This window comes from Halichoeres trimaculatus, unplaced genomic scaffold (genome assembly GCF_033239565.1).
Source record: "Halichoeres trimaculatus isolate MK-OKI-2021-1 unplaced genomic scaffold, fHalTri1.1 fHalTri1_scaffold_23, whole genome shotgun sequence".
In the NCBI taxonomy this organism is placed as follows: domain Eukaryota; kingdom Metazoa; phylum Chordata; class Actinopteri; order Labriformes; family Labridae; genus Halichoeres; species Halichoeres trimaculatus.
In genome coordinates, this window is record NW_027437201.1 from 1,407,923 (window position 1) to 1,426,685 (window position 18,763).

An 18,763-nucleotide genomic window follows, 5' to 3' on the forward strand; every position below is an offset into this window, starting at 1 on the left:
CTCATATATCCCAAAATTCATTGCAGCCGTGAACACCAAAGATGATGGACACGGCCGAACCTCAGAAGGAGTCCTGTTTTATCCAGATGTGAAGGATTCCCGGATAAGACTATGTGATTGTATTTCTAAAACATTGAAGAAGATTTTGTTTTACTGAGGAAAAATGTGTTGTTTGGGCTCTTTTTAAGTAATATACAAAGGAAAAAAAGTTCTTCTCTGTAAAACTATAATAGAAAAATTCTGCGTTCATAGAAGTAAATTCTCTGAAGAAAAAAAAAAACCTTTACAGGTAATTCAAACAATACATTAAATCAATTCAGTAATCTTAAAAAAAATAAATAAATAAATAAAAAAATAAATAAAAACTATAACAGCTTGCATTTTATTTTTTTTGAGGGCGGTACTGTGTGACATCAGGAGTGACAAACAGGAAATGCTCTGTAGACCAGACCGGCTCAATTCACTTCAGCCTTTGTGGTCTAAGCAGGCCAAGGAGCCTTCTTGGGCTGCAGACCCTGACTCGGGACGCAGCTGCTGTTTCAGACACAGACGGGTGACGTCAGGGAGACAACGTCCATTAATTTTTCAGGCTTTGGCTTTGGCGTATTTTTGTGCTTTTGCTGAACACATTTTTGTTCTTTTCAAATATACTTCTATAGTCATGGAACACTGTGGAAATAAATCCTGAGAGTGGATTTATCGGGCTGAAACAGACAACCCATCATTAACACAGTTTAATCACTTACTGCAGTGTAACTGTGATCCTACCTATTTATTGACTGTTTTTAATCCTCCAGTTGGACAGATTTACAGATTTGTTGAAATAAACAAAATGAGTTGTGCAGGCAAAGAAGCAAAGGGTTAGAAATGCTGAATGTCCTTTAACCTGAAGTGAAATGATTTCTTTTGCAGGACACATCAACTCCAGTGACAAAGGAATGGTTTTCCAGTTTCCCTAAGCATCAGAGTTTGTAATCATTTTTAGATATTTTTTTATAGGTGCAGTGCATTTGTCTGCATGTTCAGCACATTTTCTGCTCATGCAGAACATTTTTCTACAAGTGCAAGATTTATTTTCCTTGTGCAACATATTTACCCGTCTTTCTTCTAGTGAAGCATGTGTTCATTATTTATTGTAATATGAATGATCCAGTAAACACTCTTCACTGTGCATCACACATTTCACAGCACACAGTATTTAATACACACTGTGAAGTATCACCTTCTTACCTGACTGTGTGTTTACCACGTGGACGTCTGAAGCATCTCTTCTTTGTTGTGTGATGACAGTAAACGTTTCTCCTCTCATGATGAAGCTGGAGGATCAGAGCAGAACAGAAGTTTCCCACACAGACCCTGATGAGCCTCATTAAATCATTACCTGAGACAGCAGAGGGAGAATCCAGCAGCTCATTATTTTTAATTAGCCACACCTTTCTCTGAGTTTTCTCTGAAACTAAAACCTGTGTGTGCTTTTTTTAAAGGACCACTACGACTGGGGTCTGAGAGCCATAAAGTCTGTCCTGGTGGTGGCCGGCTCTCTGAAGAGAGGAGACCCAAGCCGAGCAGAGGACCAGGTCCTGATGCGAGCGCTGAGAGACTTCAACATCCCAAAGATCGTCACAGACGACATGCCGGTGTTCATGGGGCTGATCGGGGACCTGTTTCCTGCTCTGGATGTCCCCAGGAAGAGGGACCTGGACTTTGAGAAGCACGTGAAGGAGTCCATCCTGACTCTGAAGTTGCAAGCTGAGGACAACTTTGTTCTGAAGGTTTGTCTCTGTAGAGTCAGTTTATCAGATTCAGGCTGAGGAGATCTGAGAATCTCACGTGTTGGATGAAAGCAAACACAATCACCAAGCGTCTGCAGAGTGCAGCTCAGTCCCCAAACGGAGGCTTCATCTTCAGCACTTTGGACAGATATTACAGCTGTAGCACTTTCATTTAGATTTATCCGAGTTCTCTCAGAAACCTGTTTAGCTCACATCATAACGCTCAGCCTGCAAACACACATTAGTGTCAGACAGGTCTGCAGCAGCTGGATGAATCGGGCAAATATTGCAGAGAGCCAATGGCTGGCTGCGATGAGGGTTCAGGTGCCTGAGCTGTTGACCTAATTCCAGTCATTAAGTTACTTACAGGCTCACACACTCACACACTCTCACTCACACACACATGCACAGTGGAAGGTGGTTTATGTCAGAGACAGATGAACGCAGGACCAGGGGAAATAAGTGCAATCTGCCTCAGGTCAAACAGACACGCAGACCACATAATAACACTCCATCAATGGAGGCCGGCGCTGCAGCACGCCACTTAACCCCGACACTGTGAGAGACAGAAGTGAAATAAACAAAGAGGAGGAGAAACTCAGCCAGAGAGGGAGAGAACAGGGCTGTTCAATAACAAGCATCCACCAGAGCCTGAACTTTCCTGTCTCTGTTTGTGCCACCAACCTTTGGTTCACACAAAGAGACGACGACCACGAGAAACGCTGCATACCTTCAGCGTTAGCCTCTGCTAACATTAGCCGTCCCCACATCAGCAGTAATCAGCCGGGGCCTTTGAGCCGATGAATGGAGAGTGAGTAGGAGCTGCCAGGAGCTGTGAGGAGCTGTGAGGAGTGGGTCGATGGCATTGATTGAACTCAGCGTCTGTGTGTTTGAGTGGAAGTGGGGAGGAAATCTCTCCTTCTGCCTGTTTCTCTCCGTTACTCTGGTACACACTCTCTGTGTCACTGCATACACCTGAGCTGATGGACAGCCTGGACAGAAATATGTCCTGAAGGGGTGGGAGAAAAAATCTGAATACAATATATCAGAATATTTGTTTGACAACATCAATTCTTTATCAAAAAATCTTCTTTTTATTAAATTCAAATTCTTCATTTCAGTCTTTGTTTATAAACTGGATCAAAAAAAAGTTACTACTTTTCTTCAGCAGAGGGTGAAATGTTTCTCTCTGACTCACGTGATGTGCATGTTATGGGAAAATATGGCTCCTTATAGAGTCTGTAGATATTATCATCTTTTAACTTTTTCACATGGCCTGGTGTTAAAAAAGCAAACTAAAAATATTGAAGAAACGCACGCACCCCAAAAACTGAAAGGAATCAAATTGGAAGGAAAGCATATGGCCCCAGCCCTGGTATCCTGACCGTATTTTCATTCAGCTTCAAACAGGCAGCTCTGGATTGGTCATGTTGCATCCTTGAGTTGGAGATGTCCCTCGCCGGTCTTGGTCTTTGGAGCAGGAGGGGAACACAGTTTGCAGATGGTTGGACAAAGAGAGAAGCTTTTGTAATGTCGTTAGGAAAATGTTCACTGACAAAGCCTCAGCACTTTTAAAAAGTCTTTGTGCAGCAGGTTGAGTCACCTCCCTGGTTTAAATGTCCAGATCTCTACGTTGTTTCCTCTCCTTGTGTGCAAATGTAGAGGAGCTGCACATCCTCTGTTCAGCAGGAGAGATTAGAGACATTAAACGTTTATGATGCATGGCAGCCCTCTCTTTGTGCAAACACAGAATAATGAGGGAGCAGATATCTGTCCTTCCAGAAGACCACTGCTGTCACTTACTGTGTTCTGTGAACAGTGGACTAAGCTGCTGCGCTGCACTGCAGTGCATCACATTACCCTGTCATTCTGCATCACCGTATATCCTCCATAAACACAGCACTGTGACGGAGAGGTGAAGAGCTGCAGCTCATGGAAAGCTGCGTCACTGTTTTTATCGATTATTAAACCTGTTTAGCTCCTCTGAGCTGTAAAAAATCAGTTAATAACAGCGTTAGCACGCTCTTTACACCAACACACAAGCTCAAAAAAAAGAAAGAACACACTGTGCCAGCTCCCAGGGTCCTGTGCATAAAAACATGGGGATACGTTCACAGGTTCCAGTTATATTCAGCACTTTTAAATGTCCTCAAACAGCTGGGCTCGTGTGCTAACCACTCTGCTGTTGATCTTTAAGCTGCAGCACAAAAAGAAACACAGACCTGTTCACTTCATTCAGTGCAGACTATACGGATGGACTGTAAACAGGTCTGACATCACTGCAAAGGATTTCTGCTCCTGCAAAACCAGTGTAAGCAGCTTCAGTCTGATGTGTGAGCTTAAGGCCACCCAGAGAGACTTGGTGCTGCACACTGAGGAGTCAAAGTCTCATCCACATTAAAGGATCCTTCAACCACAGCCTGGAGCACCTGATGCATCCTTTTTTGGCCAGCGTCGACTTTTAACACGATTCAAACAAGATGTTGGACTCTCGAGTGGCTGGTTATTTCACTTTTTAATGCACATCACTGGTTTTTACTTAAATAGCTGGTGGAGAAACAGGGAACCCTGAAAACACTCTAAATATCTGTTAAATTATAGGTGAATTAATTAGTGAATGTTAGTTCTTCATTGTGCAGCTGTCCAGAAGAAGGACCTGGAGGGTTCAGGTGGGAACAGCTGAGAACATATCTCTGAAGTGACTTTCGTTTCAGTTTGACCAGATAGATCTGTTCCAACTGCTAAAGTCAGGTTCTGTTAAGGCCGGGCTCTTTGATGGATGCTTCCTCTGAACTTGTTCCCACTTTTTAATGGGGATGATGCAGCTGGTTAAAAACTCCGTCTGAAGAGGTTAATACAACATTCCTCTGTGTTTCTCTCAGGTGGTTCAGCTGGAGGAGCTGCTGGCTGTGCGTCACTCTGTGTTCGTGATCGGGAACGCTGGCACAGGAAAGAGCCAGGTGCTGAGGTCACTGCAGAGGACCTATCAGAACATGAAGCGCAGGCCGGTGTGGGCGGATCTTAACCCCAAAGCTGTGACCAATGACGAGCTGTTTGGCATTATCAACCCGGCAACCAGAGAGTGGAAGGATGGTGAGTTTGTGGAGTCATCATGGCATAGAGGAAGGACTGGGATGGATCTCTGGTTTCAGGTCACCTTGTTGTTCATTCAGTACATTTAGTTCCCATGAAGAGCTGAACGCTCCTTTAATTAGAGCAGGAGAAGGGTTTGGGGCTCGGCCTGTTGGAGAGGTGCTGCTGAGTTGGCGCCGTCCTCTTCTTAACTCAGAGCGTCTGATTCCCCTGAAGCTCATCTTTCCTCTCCTCTTCAGGTCTCTTCTCTAACATCATGCGAGAGCTTGCAAACGTCAGCCACACTGGACCAAAGTGGATTGTTCTGGACGGGGACATCGACCCGATGTGGATCGAGTCACTGAACACAGTCATGGATGACAACAAGGTGTGAGCAAGCTGAGTGTGTGAACGGGAGGCTTTTTATTCAGTGTTTAATGACTTTCCACTGAGTGTTGTCCACTTGATCAGTGTTGAGATGTGAAGAGGGTGATGTTTCTGAGTCATTACTGCTGTCACAGAGCAGTCAGCTGTTTGTACTGTGTGGAGGAGAGGATGGATGCTGGTGTCATCTCTGTTTACATCTATATTTATCATCTGTGTGCAGAGAAACTGTTGAATCTGCTCTCACAGGTCTGGGATGGCACAGCAGGTGTTCTGGATTGTGTTTATAGTCTGAGTAATATCCACCAGTCAGGTGTCTGCAGAGTGAAAGGATCTGAGGGGAGCAGGTGATATAAGCCAGAGAAACACACTTTTATATAACAACATGTGAACCTGCTGTCTCCTCTTTCAGGTTCTGACTCTGGCCAGTAACGAGCGGATCCCTCTGAACCCGACCATGAGGCTTCTGTTTGAGATCAGCCACCTCCGCACCGCGACGCCCGCCACCGTCTCCAGAGCAGGTCCACTATAGGCTCTGTTCTGTCTCACTCTTTCTCCAATCCTCACATCAACCACATACAACATGAAACTCAGATAAATCTCATTTCATTCATCACCGTCTGAAAAAAGGTTCAGAGGAATCATGAAAGACTGAATCTGTCAACAGACGGACTGATAGAGACAGGAACATGTAAAGTCAACTCTCTGAATCAGCTGTTCTCTTTATATCTTAACATATACATTATATTTTTAGTGTATTAGATAAATATTCCTCAAACCAGAGAGACGTTGCATGTCATGCTGTTAATGCAGCCATAAAGAGCCAACTTTAATTTATTCCTCTCCTCCTTTAAAGATGTTCAGTCATCGTTCTATCAGCCCACACATTAGTTTCTGCAGCCGTCACTTCAGACATGCTTATTTTATTAAACAGTGTTAATTCAGACCGTTTAAGACATGATGGAGAGTCAGACTGAATACAAACCATTGTTTTTGACACTTTTTTAAAAATGCAAAAACAAAGACCAGAGCGAGGAGAACAAGTCATCTGATGCATTTTAATGATGAGCCAAACAATCCCAAATTCCCCTCCACTTATTTCTATCCACCACCAACAACAGTTTAATAACCCTCACAGAGAGCTCGCTGATTCCAACAGATCTGTTTTTAAGTGGATTAAAAACCCTGTCACATGTACAGCGTGAAGGAAGTTCAGCCCAACACAGTCATCTGGTTCCTGTCAGAGTTTTTGGAGGAAGTAAGAGCTCAGAGGAAGCTTGTATGTATTTGTCACTTCAACAATCACCACAGGGGGCGCTTCAGGTAAACCAGAGGGTAGAAACTACAGGTGAAGCAGTGATTAGGGGAACAGGAAGAGCACATGGTTTTTACCGCTGATCTTAGGCCATGTCCACACGTAGCCGGGTATCTGGTAAACATGTATTTTCATACCTTTAAGGCTGTCATCCACACCAAACCATAGTTTTCTGAAAACTCTGCTTTCATGTAGACGCTGGAAAAAAAAGAGTTTTTGGTTATCAAGCCTCACAGCTGAATGACGGGTTCATTCTGATTGGCTGGCATGGATTTTACATCTGGAAAAACACTGACACATATGGGTTTGGCATGCCTCGAGCCACACTTATTGCCAGATTTGTCGTGTGGACGAAGGTATTATTAGAAACAAACAAGGGGGGATACTCGTTTTTGAAAATAACTACGTGGTAGACGTACAAGGCCTTGGTTGTCACTTTTACCCTTAACACACATATCCCCGAAGTAAGTCGTCTGTACCTGTTTTACCTAAGCGTCAATGAATGGCAAAAATATTGCAACAGTAACCCTGGGCTGAATGCTGGACTCTGAGAAGCGTGTCAAAAAACGCCTCAGTCACACATCCAGACAGAGACTAAAACCTGGGTAGAAAAGTCTCATTCCATCAGGATGGAAAGGAAACCTTAAAATCTTTATCAAATGTTGATGTAACACAAAAACACTGTTTCCTAGTTCATCCAGTCTCTTTAGGGAAATTTCTCCTGGACCTGCGTACATGTCGCTATCTCCATGAAAACAAACAATAATCCAGATGTAAACAGAAATGATGAGAAGTCCATCCATCGTTCATCATGAGCACTTTCTTTGAATTAGCACAAATTCAGCTTCACAAAACAACCTTTAGCTTAATCCAGGGTTTGACAAAATATAGATTAGCTTTAAAAAGAATCACTTCAGGAGCTCCACATTCACAAACTTCAGCTCTCAGACAGACAACAAAACCCTGCTTTCTGTTAAACACTGTGGAAGAAACAGGGAGCGATGATGGCAGGGAACAGACTGTACCTCAAACACACGCTCAGATGTGAGATAACCACAGACAGACAAACATTTTCTTTGTTTTCTCTTCCAGGTATCTTGTACATAAACCCCGCAGACCTCGGCTGGAACCCGCCCGTCTCCAGCTGGATAGACAGGCGGGAGGTCCAATCAGAGAAGGCCAACCTGACCATCCTGTTTGACAAGTACCTCCCCTCCTGCCTGGAAACACTCAGGACGAGGTAACTCTGCGGCTGAGCTTGGGTGCAGATGACGCAGGGTGTTTGGGTGTGATATAACACAGGGAGGGGGGCGGGCTGAAGTGGGCCGACACAAACAAGGACTGACTCAGAAAAGCTGGACGCCGTCCTGCATCCTATTGTACAAGACCACTCGCCTCCTCCAACACCTCCATCAGCACGGCAGCTGAACAGACAACAACAACAGGATGCAGAGGAGGAATATTTAGTCTTCACTGCAGAGCCAGAAACAAAAACTGAACCACTGCACACCTACCAGAACCACACCGAGATATTCTTAGACAGCTCCCACCCCTCGCTCTGAAGGAATCCTGACTTCCTTTTCAGATGAAGCTGTTTTTCTGTCAAATATGAACGTCTGAAGCATTATTCAACATTTTCACTGGATGAAGAAACAAACATGAACATCTCTGGAACAGATGAGAGAAAACAGGGACACATGTTTAATCCTGGTCCTTTTCTCTGTCCTCTCAGTCCTGGTTTGTTTTCTGTGTGTGTTGCAGTGTTTGTCCTGTTTTGGAGAGCGTCTGAGGTCAGCAGTGATGTAACCCGTCTGTGTGTCCTCAGGTTTAAGAAGATCATCCCCATCCCCGAGCAGAGTCAGGTCCAGATGCTGTGCTACCTGCTGGAGTGTCTGCTGACTCCTGAAAACACGCCGCCAGACTGTGCCAAAGAACTCTACGAGCTCTACTTTGTCTTCGCCGCCGTCTGGGCCTTTGGGGGGGCCATGTTCCAGGATCAGGTACTGCGGGGGCCTGCAGGCACTGGAGAGGCTCTCTGAGTGGTTGCATAAAGGGGAAAAGAATAGGAGGCGACTGTAACAGCCCGATGATTTCTTTTCTGTCCCTCCTGAAAGAGCCGCTCTCTGGGTATTCCTCTCCTGCTATTCAGGCCCTGATGGCTCTTACGCAACTCAGCTCTGTGTCTCTGTTTATGAAAAGTCATTCGAAAAAGTTATTTCCAGTGGAAGAAATGGGAGAGATCTCCATCTGAAAATGAAGTGGACTCTGTTCCCGCTGAATTTAAATCAGCTGGAGAGCGGCGGTGAGAAGCTGCTAAGCAATCCAGTTAGCAGCATACAGTAACGCTTTCCATCCAAGTTATAGGATAAAAGCGCTCTGCCCTCTCTACAAATGTACTCCACTTTATTTTCCCATCACAGATGCATTTAAATGCTAAGTGGTTTTATTGACTGGAGACTTGGTAGTGAATGGAGGAGACAGGTAGTGAGGGAGGCAGAGAGGAGGGCGCGGAGCTGCCAGCCAGCAGGTGATGAGGCTGCTGCACTGTCTGAATGGGACAGATGGATAGATAGGCCTGCCATCTCTCATTTTCTCCCCTTCAGCTGCTGTGGCTCTATCTCTGCATCGTCCTCCTTTATTTGTCCACCGCTCCGTATTCACAGCACAGTAAATCAAACGCAGGGATCCATAGCTACTGTACGGGGAGTCCACGCTCACAGGAAGTCATTTTAGAGTATTGACCGCTCCCCCTCCGTGTCTCTGTCTGTGTGTGTGCGTCCCCGTGTGTGTCCCTGTGTGTGTGAGCGCAGCTGGTCGACTACAGAGTGGAGTTCAGCAAGTGGTGGGTGGCCGAGTTCAAAACCATCAAGTTCCCATCCCACGGCACCGTGTTCGATTACTACATCGACCCCACGAGCAAGAAGTTTGAACCCTGGTCCAAGATTGTCCCCAAGTTTGAGATGGACACACACACACCTCTGCAGGTAGAGCAGCCGGCTTCAAGGCTTTAACCTCCTCTGATCTGTGAGGTTTGGAGTTATCACAGATTAGTGCAGTCAGTAACAGGTCACTCTTCAGTGAGAAGCTCCTAGAATTAAAATGAACTCTGTGATTAGTAGTAAAGTCATAAAGTCATCTGTACCTCTTGTGTTGTTTTTACTGCGTAGCCTGTTGATTTCATTCACTTTACTTTCACTCCAGGCCTGTCTGGTCCATACCACTGAGACCATTCGAGTCCGGTACTTCATGGACCGCCTCCTTGAGCACTGCCGACCTGTCATGCTGGTTGGGAACGCCGGGACAGGGAAGTCTGTCCAGGTCGGAGGCAAACTGGGATCCCTGGACTCTGAGAAATACATGATTAAAAACGTCCCGTTCAACTATTACACCACGTCTGCCATGCTGCAAGGTAGGGAGCATCTTCTCACGTCCCAGGATTCACACTGTGATAAAAACAGTAGCTGATGTGGAGACAAGCAGCACATGTAAAGCATCTGTGGCCTCCTTACTGACTGACTTACTGTACCCTTCCTGTTAAATCCCACGTCTCTGCACAGACCCATGGCTCTACATCTCTGAACTGTTCCATAAATTTGCAATTCAATTCCACCTCTTTCAGCATTCATTTTCTGCTCCTCCGTTCCTCTCCCACACAGCCGTGCTGGAAAAGCCCCTGGAGAAGAAAGCGGGCAGAAACTACGGCCCTCCAGGCAGCCGGAGACTGATCTACTTCATAGACGACATGAACATGCCCGAGGTGGACGCTTACGGCACGGTGCAGCCGCACACGCTCATACGCCAACACATGGACTACAGCCACTGGTACAGCTCTGTCATTTACATACAGATATGGAATATATGCATGTGTGAGCAAACATGGAGTGTGTGACCAGGATGTTAACAAGCTGACAGCTCTCCAGCTGCATCCTACAGCAGCAGTGTGGTTTCCTTTAGTTAACCTCTGTTTCTTTAATCCTTTACCTCTTCAGCTGGGAGCATTACCAAATCACACATTTCCCCAGTGATTATATGTATTTCTTTTTGCAGAGCCCGTCCTCACACTCTCAGGTTCTCCTCAGCTGTGTTGACTCTGTATTAACATAGAGAAAGGAGATGTGCAGAAGAGGATCTCTGCGTTTACTCAGCCTCAGTATCAATATGCTGTACATTTTCAAATATGAGCTCAGGCTGTGTGAGCTCCTTCAACGGGCTCCTGGAGCCCGCGTGTGTGTGACACCGTGAGACCCTTCTGAACACGGTTCCACTGCGTCACACACAGGCCGACTGGCTTAGACACGCTTGGCCATTAGAGATACGCGTGGAGGACTCAGGTATGAAATTGAGAGGAGGGAGGACGCCGCTGAGCCACGCCAGCTTGAGAAGGAGCTGAGGCGCCCATATCAGCTCAGAGTGTGTGTGTGTGTGTAAATGTTGAATAATGTTTTTTCTGCATGTGTGTGTGTGTGTGTGTGTGTGTGTGTACGCCCAGGTACGACCGTAATAAGCTGCTTCTGAAGGACATACACAACGTTCAATACGTGTCCTGCATGAACCCCACAGCTGGCAGCTTCACCATCAATCCCCGACTGCAGGTACACACACACTTCCAAACACACACACGCTGAGAGCCTGTCCTCACAACACAGTGTGTTCTGTGGTTATGCAACTCAGTGCTGAGGTTATATGTGCACAGGTTCCCCGTGCAGGTTATGAATTCATCCTCGTTTCTTCATTTGTTGATCCTCAAAGTGTTTTCAGACTGATGCTGTGTGTTCCTGTCTTCATGGTTCAAGTTACATCTCATCCACTCAACCATTGTTCCTGATTTAAACTCCTTTTCCTTTGACTGCTCTGAGACTGACAGCAGCTTGAGTAGCATGACTATTTCAGGTCACATGATTAACGTCAGGCGTCCTGTGATGGACGTTTAACACCCATGCAGGGTGCAGCTGCAGAGCTAAAGCCTCATCGTTCAGCCTCAACCTGGGGTAGGCTGCAGACGATGCAGAGAGAATTTGTATCTTGGAGTTAAAGCGCCCCCTAAAGGACAAACTGCATCACAGAATAATTTAGAAATAGTCCCTGCACTTTTTTCTACATTCCTAAGTCAAACATATCTGAATCTGTGCTAGGTTGATTGCACCAGTGAACAGATGTTGTTGTAGGTCTCTGACCCTGTCTGACCCCTCAGCGCTCTGAGCAGCAGAGCGTCATGGCTGAGACAGTGCTGGTCTGCAGCAGAACTAGTTAAAAATCTATGAACAAAAGTTCTCCAAGTTAGTCCTCCACCACAGAATCCTTCTCAGAGTCTTTACAGTTTCATCAGATGTTCAGTCCACACAGGAGAGGTTTGGCTTTAAATCCAGCTCAAATACCCACTGTAACATCGGCAGTTGGTACATTTTGTCTTGTCTTAAACAAAAATCATGTAGATTTTAGAGGTACCATCCAGGTTGGCCTCTGAAAAGATCTGCTGCTCGTAGGCTGAAATTAAAGTTCAATAAAAATTTAAAATGTTTTTCTTCAATCTCACAGAAATCCTGTTACAGGCTGTACAATCATGTCATTTCCCCCTTTGAACATCCAAACTCTCATTTTGGATGGTCTGATTTATTAAGGATAACTCGTGAACCCGGTTAAAAACAAACAAATGAAAAAAACTCTTAGGGTAAAATTCCAAGGTGAATGATTGCAAAACACAGACTTTTTTGACCACACAAGGTTGGAGTCATGAAATGAGCAGCTTTGCTTTTTAACTGTGTTAAACTGAGTCAGTGCATGTTTAAACTGTTTCCTTTTCCTGTCTCTGAGTGAAATCACTGTCTTCCTGTCACATGCCTGTCCTCATGAAGCTAAATGTGACCCCTACAAGTGAAGAAAGGCTGAAGTTTTAGGACAGAAGCAGGAGTATGAGAATGTACAGAAACAGAGGAAAGGAGACGTATACAAACAGCGTGCGCTGCCGAGCAGCAGCTCTTAATGGCTCAGATGAGCGCGGCTGTTAAACGCTGTGATCACAGCAGGGACAGAGGAACGCTTGAACCTTAGAGTTGTAATCTGCTTCCCCACGGCTCCACTCAGACTGTATCTTGTTCTAAATAAGGTCATTATAAAGCTGCTCCACTGAAGTCTGTGTACCACCAACACCCAAAGTCAAACTCTGCTCTCAGAGTCCGTGGAGGACGTGATTCATTCCCAACTTCTTCAAATGAGGCAGAAAAACATTCACTGGATTATTCTGGGTGTTCTTTAGAGGTGCTTAAACATTTAGAAGGTCGTACGTATTGTTTAATCGAAGCTGCAGCGTAGATTCAAACCCTCCAGCTTTCTCGGGCTCAGGCTTATGAATAATGGAGGTGTGACTCAGCTGATGTGAAAACACAACACTGTAACTCTGGTTTGTACTGTATGAGGAGATAGAGGGGCTGTCTTCAAAGAACAGTTGGAGTTGATTTGGATCATTTCTGTGTAATAAGACCTTAAACTGCTCAAAAAATACAGATGAAGAAGTCACAACTCTACAAAAACAAGCTGTATAAAAGTTCCTCTGTTAAGTTGAAGGAGACTTGGTTTATTCTTTTTTTTTATTTTATCAATTAAGTTATTTTTTTGTATTTTATTTTTTTTAATTATTTCATTTTTGAGTTCTGAAAGGCAGATATCAGGACATATATGCATGGAAAAGTAATAGTTTCCTCTGCGGTTTGGTCTTTTTTTTTTTTCTTATTTAAGTTCAAAGAATGAGGTGCAACATGGCAGAGGCAGAGAGTACAGCATCAACCTAAGATACAGCATAACAAGGTCTCAAGAGGCCGGAAAGCAAAACAAAACCACCATCGCACTGCAGGTAGTTAAGATTATATAGGACCACGGATGTGGAATTTCTTAAGGAAATTCAATACTGGGATATTCTAAAGAACAATGATGTACAGTGGCTTAAATACAACAGTCAGGTGCTTCTCACCAACCTACGACCATCCATAGGCTATCACCCTCCAGTTAACTAGCAAGTGAAGACTTGAGCAGCTGGCCCTCTCCTGTTTACGAGTGACAAAGCCCTAAAACTCCCTACCCTTGGCCTCCTGGAGAGTCAGTTGACATGCATGCTTGAGGCTGGCCTTGACAAAAAAAAAAACAAAAAAAAAAACAAAAACTTGGAGACACCTGAGGACACCGAACTTGAGCCTACACCAGTTTGCTCCCTAAAGCCTGGCTCACACTACAGGATTCTCGCCCCGATTTATCCCAGATTCGGTCCCCCGACAATCGGGGAGGAAATCTGGTCGGGGACTAAAATTGTCCCCGACGTTCTGGCAAGATTTATCTTCTAGTGTGAGCGGTTGACAGATTAATCTTTAGCCTCACAATCGTCTCACAGACCTGTAATCCGATAATTTCTAAACATGTTTGATATTCACCTGGATGATTAAAACATTCGTTCTCACTGAGGATGACAACAGACAATTAGAAAGAGCCCCAGAGACCGGACAGCAGACAACAAACGCAGGCTCAAAGTGAAACTGAAAGGCTCTGGGTCAGCTGACTGCGCGCTCCACTGGCCCACTCGAGCCAGTTCAATTATGCCTTTGAAAATAACACATAACCACGCCATTTTCACTAGCAAACTGTTGTTTTATCAGTGATGGTTGTGAGATCATGCCATTATTGGCTGATACAGCAACAGTTTCACCTCTGTCCCTCTGCGTGCGCGTAATGGATGAAAGGCACCGCTGCAGACAGCTCTGCTTTTCTCTCCTCCTGTCCCATTAGTGAGCTGAAAACCTCAGATCAAACAACTGAGCACATGTGGTGCATCTTGTTGAAATTCTGTAGTGTGTGGTGGTCAGTATTTTCATATCTCGTAGTTAGTGCGTGCTTAAGATTTAAGAGAAGATGATCTGTGAAGATACTCCTTATGTGTGAGATACAGCCTGATTTCAGAATCTTATAAGATTTTTAAAAACCTGTAATGTGAGGCAGGCTTAAGGGCAATTTGGTTTGCATCAGAAGTTTAAACAGATCTTTATAAAACCCTGACAAGCGCCATAAACACACATAAACAGATACAGCACACTGTGCATGGACCAACATATTCACAGCTACAGGTTTATCTTTTACCTTTGCCTGACCCCAAATTAAACTCCAATATAATCTCAAAATGGAATACTACTGCACACCTTCCAAATATGGACCCAAGGAGAACAGCTCCTGTTGTTCAAGAAAAGAACAGCCAGTCAGCATGCTGAACTGAGGAAGGGGACGTCTTTCAGGTCATGTGAACAGATGACACATCTACTGGTCTAGGAGATAAAAAAAAGCTGTTTCTGCCTTCGGAGGAGGCGGTTAGGAGGTTTTTAGGAGGCTTTACTGTGGGAAGAGAATGTTTGTTGAGCAGAGTGTGGGGAGAATGGATTTAGTTGGTTCTCTACAGACATCTCAACCCACTTTGTTCAAGATGGCTTGTTTTGAATAAAGTTTTTAAAGTCAAACTCACTGAACCCCTTGGATGATTGGATTCTGCATCTTCTTCCTCAATAGTCTAAGATCTGGGAATTGAAAAAAAAAATTATGAAGTGTTAAGGCTCAGAAATTCGGGGCCTGCCCAGACTGGGGCCTTTGGAGACCCCCAAGCACAGAAAAAAGTTTTAACACTATAAATTCCTTATTTCATCACCTCCACAAAATCAGTCTGAATGGATCTGACATATTTCACCATAGTTAACAAAAACATATTTTTTATGCAAACTTAAACAATAAGTGATTCTTTTCATAGCATTTATATCATTCACAGTTTGATCCTCTCCTGTATTGTCGGGGGTTCAGGAAGCAACCGCTGTCTAGTGATAGTGTTTTTACAGGCTGAGCCAACAAGCAGAAAGGTTAGCTATCATTACTTCTTATCTGAGAATCAACATTCCCTAAAGTACAGTGGAAAACTAAAGGTATATCTGCTTTAATTATGAATCTTGATGTTTTATGAAATTCTGACCAAAATGATTTTATCCCAGGGCAGTCCAAGGAAATGTGTCAGTGGTTGTCTCCCTGGTGTCCCCTCCTGTAAAATGTGGAGTTTCAGAAAAGCGAATGCACCACTTCCAACCAGATTCTCACCAAACATGAGAATTTGAGCATTTCCATAACAGATCATTTCCATAATTCAACATATTTGACCAGCTTCATCTAACATTGAAAGATTACTTCCTCCCTCCCATTTTCCCATTTTGGTTTGACATATTCTTTTCTATGGAGTTTCTTTTTCAGGAGTATCTTGTAGAGTTTAGAGATAATTCCCTTATTTGAACAGTTGTGGTAAACATCTTCAGTACTGGATCCTGAAGGTCAGGAGGCTTGGTTAATGACCTCCTCTGCAGCTATCCAGCAGGGAGAGCTCTAAATGTTTTGTTTTGTTGTGCAGTCTTTGACATAAGCAGAGTTTTCAGAGACTCTTGAAACTGTCCGTGCACTAATGTGTGAGCCATAAACATAAGAAGTTTGTACCCAGCTCATTACTTACACAGCGTCCAATCAAAGACAGGATGTAAATGATAACGAGTAGAAACAGAACACTGATTCATGTCCTCCACAGCAGAGCCATGCACTCCCAGGTCAAACATAAAGATATTTAAATGACGGAGCCGTCCCTTTGTGAAGGTGACTTTTCTTTTCATGTTAGAGGATAATCACTCCATCATTAACGAGGCGTTCACTGTTTTTTCCCTCTGCAGAGGCACTTCTGTGTCTTCGCCCTGTCGTTTCCTGGAGCTGAGGCCCTCAGCACCATCTACACCTCCATCCTGTCCCAGCACCTGAGGGGAGACGGCTTCAGCCCCGCCCTGCAGAGGAGCTGCCCCACCCTGGTGCAGCTGGCCCTGGCTCTGCACCAGCGTATCTCCACCACCTTCCTCCCCACGGCCGTCAAGTTTCACTACATCTTCAACCTGAGAGACCTCTCCAACATCTTCCAGGTGACGCACACAGAGCATACACACGGGATTCACCTGCAGAGCCACCGCAGGTTAATCTATCTGCAATTAAATGTCAGAAGTGAAATGGAAAAAGTTAGATTCAACCTTTTCTCAGGCTCTGCTTCCCACGTGGAAAGAGCCAGGCTGCTGTCACTAATTTCTCATCTAAATTATTATTGATTTAAGATCCGGCTCTGAAGTCTGGGATAAGTCTGAAATAAGTGTAACAGAAAATAGAATAGATTTGCACTTGCATGGCTGTTAGTGATGATTTAATGTATTTAAATGAATATAATATCAGGGAGAGGAGGCTGTCGAGGGAGAAGCTTTCAGGGCGATATTTCTGTCAAAATCCTCCACGGTTTCACGGAGGGCAGGCTCTCTCATTTAACACACGCTGTCGTATAATTAATGCTTTAAGCCACTCAGCTATAAGAACTTCATATTTCGTAATTCCATCTAAGAGCAGACAAAGAAAGCTCCGGGTCCTTTCCATTTTTTAACATATAGGAGCAGTAATAATCTGTTTTATATGCACCTTTTTAAAAGTGCAGTGATCAATATTTTCATATCAGAATGAGCCACTTAGAGCCAGAGACAGAGCTGCTCCTCTCCCAGAGGTCTGTGAGTCAGAGCTGTTTATACCAAGCTCTCTTTCCTTTATTAAACACAGCTCTGCACCAAACTTCTCATGCTTTACCTTCATCATGCGTGCCAACAATGTTTACCAAACTCATCTCATTAAAGCTTCCTTCATTTCTGTATTTCAAGTCATTTCACTTTGATTATCACTATCAGGAACTCTTTATCTCCGGGAAATTCAGCCATTACAGTTATTACACAGTGAAGGAGAAATATAACACTGGTGACAGGAAGAAAAACAAATAACATAAAATAATGAAATAAATAAGAAGTAGAGTTCTTGTAATAATCTCTGTACAAAGCACTGATGTCAGTTAATCCACAGCTCTCTCCAAACACACGTCCAGAGAGCAGGGGCAGAGTCCTGGGTGGGCCGTCAGTCCCAGGCCCACCCACTTTCTGACAGGCACAACCAAAACTTTTCATCAAAATCATTTTGATTATCAATCAAAACACCATGGACTGTGTAATCAATGGACATAGTCTCCCTGACGTCACCCGTCTCTTTTAAAAAAAAAGTTTTTGAAGCAAATTGGCTACCACGGCCATAATGGAAGTGATCGGAGCTTTAAGTACAGCTAAAGGGTGTCGGGGGGTCATGTGAGCTGAGCTGTGCCTCTGATTGGGCGAGCTTGCGATCTTAATATCCTCTGAACTGCAGAGTTAGAAAAAAATTCACCCCCCTGTACAGTGTGCGCTGAAAGAGAAATTATTGATTCAGACAGGAGACATTTTTTGAACCAGGCTGTAAACAGGTTAATTTCTGCTTTGAAAACTGCTGTTTTGGCTTGGTATATCTGGGACTTCCTGTACTTCTCAAGCGGACACTGGAGAAACAGCAGATTTTAGCACTTCTTTGTCTCATGGTTGCTGGTTACAAAACAGAAAGAATGGTTGAGAAGCGATTGTCATAAAATGTTGTATCTTTGTGCTTGTTTTGTTGTTTTTAGATACCCTGCCTTATAAAATGAGCTGATTTGTTCAGTCTTTTAGCTTGTCTGGGAAAAAACACAGTTAAAGAGAGTTATGAGGCATTCAGCCCCGTGTCATACTAGTAGGACTAGAGAACGATGTTGCTGCTCTTACTTCCTTTAATAAATGGAGAGTTGAGGCAGCACGGCCTGCTGGTGTGTTAGGGCGCTACTCTTTGGTCAGTACCGTAGAGAGTGATTGCAGGTAGGCCTGTTTGATGCACTCAAACATTATAAAATACAATCAAATATTAAAGGAGCAAAAAACAACCAAGTCTGCTTTAAAACATACAAGGTAACAGTGGTATTTATTTTCATAGTGATACTTGTCAGCTAAAATTGGTTTGGTCCACCCAAAACTGAAATCCTGGTTCCGTCCCTGCCAGAGAGGATACCCGTCAAACTTTGAAACAGGAGTGTCAGGAATGGCTTGCAGAATTATCCTCCTCAGAGAGACACTTCCCAGACTCCAGACCACGCATCTGTGCCCTGTGGCTTTAAGGAGTTCATCCTCACATTAACACTTCAAATCCAGCATGTAAAGAGTCCACGTCCTGGTTTAATCCAAGTCTTTGTTTTAAGAAGGTCTGCACAGCCTGTCTGGACGTCCCATACCCACAGAGAGCAAACAGTGTCAGGGTT

At 44.2% G+C, this 18,763-nt stretch overlaps 1 protein-coding gene across 1 annotated transcript in view; it reads left to right on the forward strand.

Annotated features, from left to right (window-relative positions):
* Positions 1-18,763, forward strand: part of dnah9 (dynein, axonemal, heavy chain 9) — a 187,644-nt gene that overhangs the window by 77,858 nt on the left and 91,023 nt on the right. Inside the window, exons 37-47 of the mRNA XM_074663038.1 lie at positions 1,485-1,772; positions 4,655-4,865; positions 5,105-5,232; positions 5,641-5,749; positions 7,636-7,783; positions 8,369-8,543; positions 9,354-9,527; positions 9,745-9,952; positions 10,200-10,365; positions 11,033-11,135; positions 16,269-16,508. Of these exons, the coding sequence (XP_074519139.1) occupies positions 1,485-1,772; positions 4,655-4,865; positions 5,105-5,232; positions 5,641-5,749; positions 7,636-7,783; positions 8,369-8,543; positions 9,354-9,527; positions 9,745-9,952; positions 10,200-10,365; positions 11,033-11,135; positions 16,269-16,508 (1,950 nt within the window). The remainder of the gene's footprint in view (positions 1-1,484; positions 1,773-4,654; positions 4,866-5,104; positions 5,233-5,640; positions 5,750-7,635; positions 7,784-8,368; positions 8,544-9,353; positions 9,528-9,744; positions 9,953-10,199; positions 10,366-11,032; positions 11,136-16,268; positions 16,509-18,763) is intronic.